Raw genomic sequence first — 12,658 nt, 5'->3', positions numbered from 1 at the left:
ATAGTAACCATTAAGGAGTGTAGTATAGTAACCATTAAGGAGTGTAGTATAGTAACCATTAAGGAGTGTAGTATAGTAACCTGACCATTAAGGAGTGGAGTATAGTAACCATTAAGGAGTGTAGTATAGTAACCTGACCATTAAGGAGTGTAGTATAGTAACCATTAAGGAGTGTAGTGAAGTAACCATTAAGGAGTGTAGTATAGTAACCATTAAGGAGTGTAGTATAGTAACCTGACCATTAAGGAGTGTAGTATAGTAACCTGACCATTAAGGAGTGTAGTATAGTAACCATTAAGGAGTGTAGTATAGTAACCTGACCATTAAGTAGTGTAGTATAGTAACCTGACCATTAAGGAGTGGAGTATAGTAACCTGACCATTAAGGAGTGTAGTATAGTAGCCTGACCATTAAGGAGTGGAGTATAGTAACCATTAAGGAGTGTAGTATAGTAACCATTAAGGAGTGTAGTATAGTAACCATTAGGGAGTGTAGTATAGTAACCATTAAGGAGTGTAGTATAGTAACCTGACCATTAAGGAGTGTAGTATAGTAACCATTAAGGAGTGTAGTATAGTAACCTGACCATTAAGGAGTGTAGTATAGTAACCATTAAGGAGTGTAGTATAGTAACCATTAAGGAGTGTAGTATAGTAACCATTAAGGAGTGTAGTATAGTAACCTGACCATTAAGGAGTGTAGTATAGTAACCATTAAGGAGTGTAGTATAGTAACCATTAAGGAGTGTAGTATAGTAACCATTAAGGAGTGTAGTATAGTAACCTGACCATTAAGGAGTGTAGTATAGTAACCATTAAGGAGTGTAGTATAGTAACCTGACCATTAAGGAGTGGAGTATAGTAACCTGACCATTAAGGAGTGGAGTATAGTAACCTGACCATTAAGGAGTGGAGTATAGTAACCATTAAGGAGTGTAGTATAGTAACCATTAAGGAGTGTAGTATAGTAACCTAACCATTAAGGAGTGTAGTATAGTAACCTGACCATTAAGGAGTGTAGTATAGTAACCATTAAGGAGTGTAGTATAGTAACCTGACCATTAAGGAGTGTAGTATAGTAACCATTAAGGAGTGTAGTATAGTAACCATTAAGGAGTGTAGTATAGTAACCATTAAGGAGTGTAGTATAGTAACCTGACCATTAAGGAGTGTAGTATAGTAACCATTAAGGAGTGTAGTATAGTAACCATTAAGGAGTGTAGTATAGTAACCATTAAGGAGTGTAGTATAGTAACCTGACCATTAAGGAGTGTAGTATAGTAACCATTAAGGAGTGTAGTATAGTAACCTGACCATTAAGGAGTGGAGTATAGTAACCTGACCATTAAGGAGTGGAGTATAGTAACCTGACCATTAAGGAGTGCAGTATAGTAACCATTAAGGAGTGGAGTATAGTAACCATTAAGGAGTGTAGTATAGTAACCATTAAGGAGTGTAGTATAGTAACCATTAAGGAGTGGAGTATAGTAACCATTAAGGAGTGTAGTATAGTAACCTGACCATTAAGGAGTGTAGTATAGTAACCATTAAGGAGTGTTGTATAGTAACCTGACCATTAAGGAGTGGAGTATAGTAACCTGACCCTTAAGGAGTGGAGTATAGTAACCTGACCATTAAGGAGTGCAGTATAGTAACCATTAAGGAGTGGAGTATAGTAACCATTAAGGAGTGTAGTATAGTAACCATTAAGGAGTGTAGTATAGTAACCATTAAGGAGTGGAGTATAGTAACCATTAAGGAGTGTAGTATAGTAACCATTAGGGAGTGTAGTATAGTAACCATTAAGGAGTGTAGTATAGTAACCATTAAGGAGTGTAGTATAGTAACCATTAAGGAGTGTAGTATAGTAACCTGACCATTAAGGAGTGTAGTATAGTAACCTGACCATTAAGGAGTGTAGTATAGTAACCTAACCATTAAGGAGTGTAGTATAGTAACCTGACCATTAAGGAGTGTAGTATAGTAACCTGACCATTAAGGAGTGTAGTATAGTAACCATTAAGGAGTGTAGTATAGTAACCATTAAGGAGTGTAGTATAGTAACCATTAAGGAGTGTAGTATAGTAACCTGACCATTAAGGAGTGTAGTATAGTAACCTGACCATTAAGGAGTGTAGTATAGTAACCATTAAGGAGTGTAGTATAGTAACCTGACCATTAAGGAGTGTAGTATAGTAACCTGACCATTAAGGAGTGTAGTATAGTAACCATTAAGGAGTGTAGTATAGTAACCTGACCATTAAGGAGTGTAGTATAGTAACCATTAAGGAGTGTAGTATAGTAACCATTAGGGAGTGTAGTATAGTAACCATTAGGGAGTGTAGTATAGTAACCATTAAGGAGTGTAGTATAGTAACCATCAAGGAGTGTAGTATAGTAACATGACCATTAAGGAGTGTAGTATAGTAACCTGACCATTAAGGAGTGTAGTATAGTAACCTGACCATTAAGGAGTGGAGTATAGTAACCTGACCATTAAGGAGTGGAGTATAGTAACCTGACCATTAAGGAGTGTAGTATAGTAACCTGACCATTAAGGAGTGTAGTATAGTAACCATTAAGGAGTGTAGTATAGTAACCTGACCATTAAGGAGTGTAGTATAGTAACCATTAAGGAGTGTAGTATAGTAACCATTAGGGAGTGTAGTATAGTAACCATTAAGGAGTGTAGTATAGTAACCATTAAGGAGTGGAGTATAGTAACCATTAAGGAGTGTAGTATAGTAACCATTAAGGAGTGCAGTATAGTAACCTGACCATTAAGGAGTGGAGTATAGTAACCTAACCATTAAGGAGTGTAGTATAGTAACCATTAAGGAGTGGAGTATAGTAACCATTAAGGAGTGTAGTATAGTAAGCTGACCATTAAGGAGTGGAGTATAGTAACCATTAAGGAGTGTAGTATAGTAACCTGACCATTAAGGAGTGGAGTATAGTAACCTGACCATTAAGGAGTGTAGTATAGTAACCTGACCATTAAGGAGTGTAGTATAGTAACCTGACCATTAAGGAGTGTAGTATAGTAACCATTAAGGAGTGGAGTATAGTAACCATTAAGGAGTGTAGTATAGTAACCTGACCATTAAGGAGTGGAGTATAGTAACCATTAAGGAGTGTAGTATAGTAACCATTAAGGAGTGTAGTATAGTAACCTGACCATTAAGGAGTGTAGTATAGTAACCATTAAGGAGTGTAGTATAGTAACCATCAAGGAGTGTAGTATAGTAACATGACCATTAAGGAGTGTAGTATAGTAACCTGACCATTAAGGAGTGGAGTATAGTAACCATTAAGGAGTGCAGTATAGTAACCAATAGGGAGTGTAGTATAGTAACCATTAAGGAGTGTAGTATAGTAACCTGACCATTAAGGAGTGGAGTATAGTAACCATTAAGGAGTGTAGTATAGTAACCTGACCATTAAGGAGTGGAGTATAGTAACCATTAAGGAGTGTAGTATAGTAACCATTAAGGAGTGTAGTATAGTAACCTGACCATTAAGGAGTGGAGTATAGTAACCATTAAGGAGTGTAGTATAGTAACCTGACCATTAAGGAGTGTAGTATAGTAACCTGACCATTAAGGAGTGTAGTATAGTAACCATTAAGGAGTGTAGTATAGTAACCATTAAGGAGTGTAGTATAGTAACCATTAAGGAGTGTAGTATAGTAACCATTAAGGAGTGTAGTATAGTAACCTGACCATTAAGGAGTGTAGTATAGTAACCATTAAGGAGTGGAGTATAGTAACCATTAAGGAGTGTAGTATAGTAACCTAACCATTAAGGAGTGTAGTATAGTAACCTGACCATTAAGGAGTGTAGTATAGTAACCTGACCATTAAGGAGTGGAGTATAGTAACCATTAAGGAGTGTAGTATAGTAACCATTAAGGAGTGTAGTATAGTAGCTTGACCATTAAGGAGTGTAGTATAGTAACCATTAAGGAGTGTAGTATAGTAACCATTAAGGAGTGTAGTATAGTAACCATTAAGGAGTGTAGTATAGTAACCTGACCATTAAGGAGTGGAGTATAGTAACCATTAAGGAGTGTAGTATAGTAACCTGATCATTAAGGAGTGTAGTATAGTAACCTGGCCATTAAGAAGTGTAGTATAGTAACCATTAAGGAGTGGAGTATAGTAACCTGACCATTAAGGAGTGTAGTATAGTAACCTGACCATTAAGGAGTGTAGTATAGTAACCATTAAGGAGTGTAGTATAGTAACCATTAAGGAGTGTAGTATAGTAACCATTAAGGAGTGTAGTATAGTAACCATTAAGGAGTGTAGTGTAGTAACCATCAAGGAGTGTCGTATAGTAACCATTAAGGAGTGTAGTATAGTAACATGACCATTAAGGAGTGTAGTATAGTAACCTGACCATTAAGGAGTGTAGTATAGTAACCTGACCATTAAGGAGTGGAGTATAGTAACCATTAAGGAGTGTAGTATAGTAACCTGATCATTAAGGAGTGTAGTATAGTAACCTGGCCATTAAGAAGTGTAGTATAGTAACCTGACCATTAAGGAGTGTAGTATAGTAACCATTAAGGAGTGTAGTATAGTAACCATTAAGGAGTGTAGTATAGTAACCATTAAGGAGTGTAGTATAGTAACCATTAAGGAGTGTAGTGTAGTAACCATCAAGGAGTGTCGTATAGTAACCATTAAGGAGTGTAGTATAGTAACATGACCATTAAGGAGTGTAGTATAGTAACCTGACCATTAAGGAGTGTAGTATAGTAACCTGACCATTAAGGAGTGGAGTATAGTAACCATTAAGGAGTGTAGTATAGTAACCATTAAGGAGTGTAGTATAGTAACCTGACCATTAAGGAGTGTAGTATAGTAACCATTAAGGAGTGTAGTATAGTAGCCTGACCATTAAGGAGTGTAGTATAGTAACCTGACCATTAAGGAGTGTAGTATAGTAACCTGGCCATTAAGGAGTGTAGTATAGTAACCATTAAGGTGTGTAGTATAGTAACCTGCCCATTAAGGAGTGTAGTATAGTAACCTGACCATTAAGGAGTGTAGTACAGTAACCATTAAGGAGTGGAGTATAGTAACCATTAAGGAGTGTAGTATAGTAACCTGACCATTAAGGAGTGGAGTATAGTAACCTGACCATTAAGGAGTGTAGTATAGTAACCATTAAGGAGTGTAGTATAGTAACCTGGCCATTAAGGAGTGGAGTATAGTAACCATTAAGGAGTGGAGTATAGTAACCTGACCATTAAGGAGTGTAGTATAGTAACCATTAAGGAGTGTAGTATAGTAACCATTAGGGAGTGTAGTATAGTAACCATTAAGGAGTGTAGTATAGTAACCATTAAGGAGTGTAGTATAGTAACCATTAAGGAGTGTAGTATAGTAACCTGACCATTAAGGAGTGGAGTATAGTAACCTGACCATTAAGGAGTGTAGTATAGTAACCATTAAGGAGTGGAGTATAGTAACCATTAAGGAGTGGAGTATAGTAACCTGACCATTAAGGAGTGTAGTATAGTGACCATTAAGGAGTGTAGTATAGTAACCATTAAGGAGTGTAGTATAGTAACCATTAAGGAGTGTAGTATAGTAACCTGACCATTAAGGAGTGTAGTATAGTGACCTGACCATTAAGGAGTGGAGTATAGTAACCATTAAGGAGTGTAGTATAGTAACCTGACCATTAAGGAGTGTAGTATAGTAACCTGACCATTAAGGAGTGTAGTATAGTAACCATTAAGGAGTGTAGTATAGTAACCATTAAGGAGTGTAGTATAGTAACCATTAAGGAGTGTAGTATAGTAACCATTAAGGAGTGTAGTATAGTAACCTGACCATTAAGGAGTGTAGTATAGTAACCATTAAGGAGTGTAGTATAGTAACCATTAAGGAGTGTAGTATAGTAACCATTAAGGAGTGTAGTATAGTAACCATTAAGGAGTGTAGTATAGTAACCATTAAGGAGTGTAGTATAGTAACCTGACCATTAAGGAGTGTAGTATAGTAACCATTAAGGAGTGTAGTATAGTAACCATTGAGGAGTGTAGTATAGTAACCATTAAGGAGTGTAGTATAGTAACCTGACCATTAAGGAGTGTAGTATAGTAACCATTAAGGAGTGTAGTATAGTAACCTGACCATTAAGGAGTGTAGTATAGTAACCATTAAGGAGTGTAGTATAGTAACCATTAAGGAGTGTAGTATAGTAACCTGACCATTAAGGAGTGTAGTATAGTAACCTGACCATTAAGGAGTGTAGTATAGTAACCATTAAGGAGTGTAGTATAGTAACCCGATCATTAAGGAGTGTAGTATAGTAACCATTAAGGAGTGTAGTATAGTAACCATCAAGGAGTGTAGTATAGTAACCATTAAGGAGTGTAGTATAGTAACCATTAAGGAGTGTAGTATAGTACCCATTAAGGAGTGTAGTATAGTAACCATTAAGGAGTGTAGTATAGTAACCATTAAGGAGTGTAGTATAGTAACCTGACCATTAAGGAGTGTAGTATAGTAACCATTAAGGAGTGTAGTATAGTAACCATTAAGGAGTGTAGTATAGTAACCTGACCATTAAGGAGTGTAGTATAGTAACCTGACCATTAAGGAGTGTAGTATAGTAACCTGACCATTAAGGAGTGTAGTATAGTAACCATTAAGGAGTGTAGTATAGTAACCATTAAGGAGTGTAGTATAGTAACCTGACCATTAAGGAGTGGAGTATAGTAACCTGACCATTAAGGAGTGTAGTATAGTAACCTGACCATTAAGGAGTGTAGTATAGTAACCATTAAGGAGTGTAGTATAGTAACCATTAAGGAGTGTAGTATAGTAACCATTAAGGAGTGTAGTATAGTAACCATTAAGGAGTGTAGTATAGTAACCATTAAGGAGTGTAGTATAGTATCCATTAAAGAGTGTAGTATAGTAACCATTAAGGAGTGTAGTATAGTAACCATTAGGGAGTGTAGTATAGTAACCTGACCATTAAGGAGTGTAGTATAGTAACCTGACCATTAAGGAGTGTAGTATAGTAACCTGACCATTAAGGAGTGTAGTATAGTAACCATTAAGGAGTGTAGTATAGTAACCATTAAGGAGTGTAGTATAGTAACCTGACCATTAAGGAGTGGAGTATAGTAACCTGACCATTAAGGAGTGTAGTATAGTAACCTGACCATTAAGGAGTGTAGTATAGTAACCATTAAGGAGTGTAGTATAGTAACCATTAAGGAGTGTAGTATAGTAACCATTAAGGAGTGTAGTATAGTAACCATTAAGGAGTGTAGTATAGTAACCATTAAGGAGTGTAGTATAGTATCCATTAAAGAGTGTAGTATAGTAACCATTAAGGAGTGTAGTATAGTAACCATTAGGGAGTGTAGTATAGTAACATGACCATTAAGGAGTGTAGTATAGTAACCATTAAGGAGTGGAGTATAGTAACCATTAAGGAGTAGAGTATAGTAACCTATAGTAACAGTACCTCCTCTTCCTCTAGTCCTGTGAGGTCCCAGCTGTGGTTCAAACTGATCTGACGTCGCTTCCACTGCTCCAGGAACGTTGCAACTACGAACACAGACACACACAGACATGATCACAGACACACACAGACTTAGACATGATCAGACACACACACAGACTTAGACATGATCACAGACACACACAGACATGATCACAGACACACACACAGACTTAGACATGATCACAGACACACACAGACTTAGACATGATCACAGACACACACACAGACTTAGACATGATCACAGACACACACAGACTTAGACATGATCACAGACACACACAGACTTAGACATGATCACAGACACACACAGACTTAGACATGATCACAGACACACACAGACTTAGACATGATCACAGACACACACAGACTTAGACATGATCACAGACACACACAGACTTAGACATGATCACAGACACACACAGACTTAGACATGATCACAGACACACACAGACTTAGACATGATCACAGACACACACAGACTTAGACATGATCACACACACACACAGACTTAGACATGATCACACACACACACAGACTTAGACATGATCACACACACACACAGACTTAGACATGATCACAGACACACAGACTTAGACATGATCACAGACACACACAGACGTGATCACAGACACACACAGACGTGATCACAGACACACACAGACGTGATCACAGACACACACAGACGTGATCACAGACACACACAGACGTGATCACAGACACACACAGACTTAGACATGATGTGAATATCGGTCCACCAAACCCAGCAGAGGAAACCTGAGACACAGAGTGGTAGCAGAGAAGTGTAGTGGGGGTTGTAAATATATAATGGTTTCCTTCCCCCCCCAGAGGTCCTACTGTGTCTGAGACACAGAGTGGTAGTAGAGAAGTGTAGTGGGGTTGTAAATATATAATGGTTTCCTTCCCCCCCAGAGGTCCTACTGTGCCTGAGACACAGAGTGGTAGTAGAGAAGTGTAGTGGGGGTTGTAAATATATAATGGTTTCCTTCCCCCCCAGAGGTCCTACTGTGTCTGAGACACAGAGTGGTAGTAGAGAAGTGTAGTGGGGGTTGTAAATATATAATGGTTTCCTTCCCCCCCAGAGGTCCTACAGTGTCTGAGACACAGAGTGGTAGTAGAGAAGTGTAGTGGGGGTTGTAAATATATAATGGTTTCCTTCCCCCCCAGAGGTCCTACTGTGTCTGAGACACAGAGTGGTAGCAGAGAAGTGTAGTGGGGGTTGTAAATATATAATGGTTTCCTTCCCCCCCAGAGGTCCTACTGTGTCTGAGACACAGAGTGGTAGCAGAGAAGTGTAGTGGGGGTTGTAAATATATAATGGTTTCCTTCCCCCCCAGAGGTCCTACTGTGTCTGAGACACAGAGTGGTAGCAGAGAAGTGTAGTGGGGTTGTAAATATATAATGGTTTCCTTCCCCCCCAGAGGTCCTACTGTGTCTGAGACACAGAGTGGTAGTAGAGAAGTGTAGTGGGGTTGTAAATATATAATGGTTTCCTTCCCCCCCAGAGGTCCTACTGTGTCTGAGACACAGAGTGGTAGTAGAGAAGTGTAGTGGGGGTTGTAAATATATAATGGTTTCCCCCCCCCCCCCCCCAGAGGTCCTACTGTGTCTGAGACACAGAGTGGTAGTAGAGAAGTGTAGTGGGGGTTGTGAATATATAATGGTTTCCTTCCCCCCCAGAGGTCCTACTGTGTCTGAGACACAGAGTGGTAGTAGAGAAGTGTAGTGGGGGTTGTAAATATATAATGGTTTCCTTCCCCCCCCAGAGGTCCAACTGTGTCTGAGACACAGAGTGGTAGTAGAGAAGTGTAGTGGGGTTGTAAATATATAATGGTTTCCTCCCCCACAGAGGTCCTACTGTGTCTGAGACACAGAGTGGTAGTAGAGAAGTGTAGTGGGGGTTGTAAATATATAATGGTTTCCTCTCCCCCCCAGAGGTCCTACTGTGTCTGAGACACAGAGTGGTAGTAGAGAAGTGTAGTGGGGGTTGTAAATATATAATGGTTTCCTTCCCCCCCAGAGGTCCTACTGTGTCTGAGACACAGAGTGGTAGTAGAGAAGTGTAGTGGGGTTGTAAATATATAATGGTTTCCTTCCCCCCCAGAGGTCCTACTGTGTCTGAGACACAGAGTGGTAGTAGAGAAGTGTAGTGGGGTTGTAAATATATAATGGTTTCCTTCCCCCCCAGAGGTCCTACTGTGTCTGAGACACAGAGTGGTAGTAGAGAAGTGTAGTGGGGGTTGTAAATATATAATGGTTTCCTTCCCCCCCCCAGAGGGACATGAAGACGGGGGCAGTAAGGGGTAACAGAACGTTAATACCCCAGAGGGACATGAAGACGGGGGCAGTAAGGGGTAACAGAACGTTAATACATACCCCAGAGGAACATGAAGATGGGGGTAGTAAGGGGTAGTAAGGGGTAACAGAACGTTAATACATACCCCAGAGGGACATGTAGACGGGGGTAGTAAGGGGTAACAGAACGTTAATACATACCCCAGAGGGACATGAAGATGGGGTAGTAAGGGGTAGCAGAACGTTAATACATACCCCAGAGGGACATGAAGATGGGGTAGTAAGGGGTAACAGAACGTTAATACATACCCCAGAGGGACATGAAGACGGGGGTAGTAAGGGGTAACAGACCGTTAATACATACCCCAGAGGGACATGAAGACGGGGGCAGTAAGGGGTAACAGAACGTTAATACATACCCCAGAGGGACATGTAGATGGGGTAGTAAGGGGTAGTAAGGGGTAACAGAACGTTAATACATACCCCAGAGGGACATGAAGATGGGGGTAGTAAGGGGTAACAGAACGTTAATACATACCCCAGAGGGACATGAAGACGGGGGTAGTAAGGGGTAACAGAACGTTAATACATACCCCAGAGGAACATGTAGATGGGGGTAGTAAGGGGTAACAGAACGTTAATACATACCCCAGAGGGACATGAAGATGGGGGTAGTAAGGGGTAGTAAGGGGTAACAGAACGTTAATACATACCCCAGAGGGACATGAAGATGGGGGTAGTAAGGGGTAACAGAACGTTAATACCCCAGAGGGACATGTAGATGGTGGTAGTAAGGGGTAACAGAACGTTAATACATACCCCAGAGGGACATGTAGATGGGGGTAGTAAGGGGTAACAGAACGTTAATACATACCCCAGAGGGACATGAACATGGGGGTAGTAAGGGGTAACAGAACGTTAATACATACCCCAGAGGGACATGTAGACGGGGGTAGTAAAGGGTAATAGAACGTTAATACATACCCCAGAGGGACATGTAGACGGGGTAGTAAGGGGCAGTAAGGGGTAACAGAACGTTAATACATACCCCAGAGGGACATGAAGATGGGGTAGTAAGGGGTAGTAAGGGGTAACAGAACGTTAATACATACCCCAGAGGGACATGAAGATGGTGGTAGTAAGGGGTAACAGAACGTTAATACATACCCCAGAGGGACATGAAGATGGGGGTAGTAAGGGGTAACAGAACGTTAATACATACCCCAGAGGGACATGAACATGGGGGTAGTAAGGGGTAACAGAACGTTAATACATACCCCAGAGGGACATGAAGATGGGGGTAGTAAGGGGTAACAGAACGTTAATACATACCCCAGAGGGACATGAAGATGGCGAAGAATATGGTGGCAGGGTTGTCGAACAGGTGTGATGCTCGGGCGGTGCCACAGGCGGAGGACAGGTGCCAGTAGTCACACACTCCGTCACACAGAGGACACATAGTGAAGTTCTGCTGCTTATCACACATCTCCAGGCTACACACACACACACACACACACACACAAAACACACCAAACACAGAGTCACATTTTTCTTTCGCAACAAAAAAAAGGTGCATTTTTTTATGTGGGGACTCCGCTGCAATTCCCCTGCGCCTCCACTAGGGGTCCCACCCCCGACTGGAATGCCAGTGTTCTAGAGACACCTGGGGCCTCATGTATAACCGCTGACATGAACACTAAATATCTGTGTGCACCATGTCTGTACAGACTGCTAACCCACAAACATATTGATACTTCTAAACCTGGTGCCAAAACATACCCATACTTCCTGGTATAAATCACACCGGTCTTCAAACTGAGCACGCGTGAACAGGCATTATAATTCTGCCTGAATAACACCCTTCAGTCACCTTCTATGGGGACAATAACACCCACCACCTTCTATGGGGACAATAACACCCATCGGTCACCTTCTATGGGGACAATAACACCCATCGGTCACCTTCTATGGGGACAATAACACCCATCACCTTCTATGGGGACAATAACACCCATCACCTTCTATGGGGACAATAACACCCATCACCTTCTATGGGGACAATAACACCCATCACCTTCTATGGGGACAATAACACCCATCACCTTCTATGGGGACAATAACACCCATCACCTTCTATGGGGACAATAACACCCATCACCTTCTATGGGGACAATAACACCCATCACCTTCTATGGGGACAATAACACCCATCACCTTCTATGGGGACAATAACACCCATCAGTCACCTTCTATGGGGACAATAACACCCATCACCTTCTATGGGGACAATAACACCCATCACCTTCTATGGGGACAATAACACCCATCAGTCACCTTCTATGGGGACAATGTCACCTTCTATGGGGACAATAACACCCATCAGCAGCCATTCTATGGGGACAATAACACCCATCAGTCACCTTCTATGGGGACAATAACACCCATCAGTCACCTTCTATGGGGACAATAACACCCATCACCTTCTATGGGGACAATAACACCCATCAGTCACCTTCTATGGGGACAATAACACCCATCAGTCACCTTCTATGGGGACAATAACACCCATCAGTCACCTTCTATGGGGACAATAACACCCATCAGTCACCTTCTATGGGGACAATAACACCCATCAGTCACCTTCTATGGGGACAATAACACCCATCAGTCACCTTCTATGGGGACAATAACACCCATCAGTCACCTTCTATGGGGACAATAACACCCATCAGTCACCTTCTATGGGGACAATAACACCCATCAGTCACCTTCTATGGGGACAATAACACCCATCAGTCACCTTCTATGGG

At 40.8% G+C, this 12,658-nt stretch overlaps 1 protein-coding gene across 1 annotated transcript in view; it reads right to left on the bottom strand.

The window, feature by feature from the left end:
- Nucleotides 1-12,658, bottom strand: part of ano2b (anoctamin 2b) — a gene marked incomplete at its 5' end in the record, with an annotated part of 119,668 nt that overhangs the window by 87,454 nt on the left and 19,556 nt on the right. The window contains 2 exons of the mRNA XM_055905278.1: nucleotides 7,497-7,579; nucleotides 11,181-11,341. Of these exons, the coding sequence (XP_055761253.1) occupies nucleotides 7,497-7,579; nucleotides 11,181-11,341 (244 nt within the window). The remainder of the gene's footprint in view (nucleotides 1-7,496; nucleotides 7,580-11,180; nucleotides 11,342-12,658) is intronic.

The sequence above is a fragment of the Salvelinus fontinalis genome, chromosome 39 (genome assembly GCF_029448725.1).
Source record: "Salvelinus fontinalis isolate EN_2023a chromosome 39, ASM2944872v1, whole genome shotgun sequence".
Taxonomy (NCBI): domain Eukaryota; kingdom Metazoa; phylum Chordata; class Actinopteri; order Salmoniformes; family Salmonidae; genus Salvelinus; species Salvelinus fontinalis.
The sequence above is the reverse complement of the archived record's forward strand: the minus strand, read 5'-3'. Positions and strand labels throughout refer to the sequence as shown.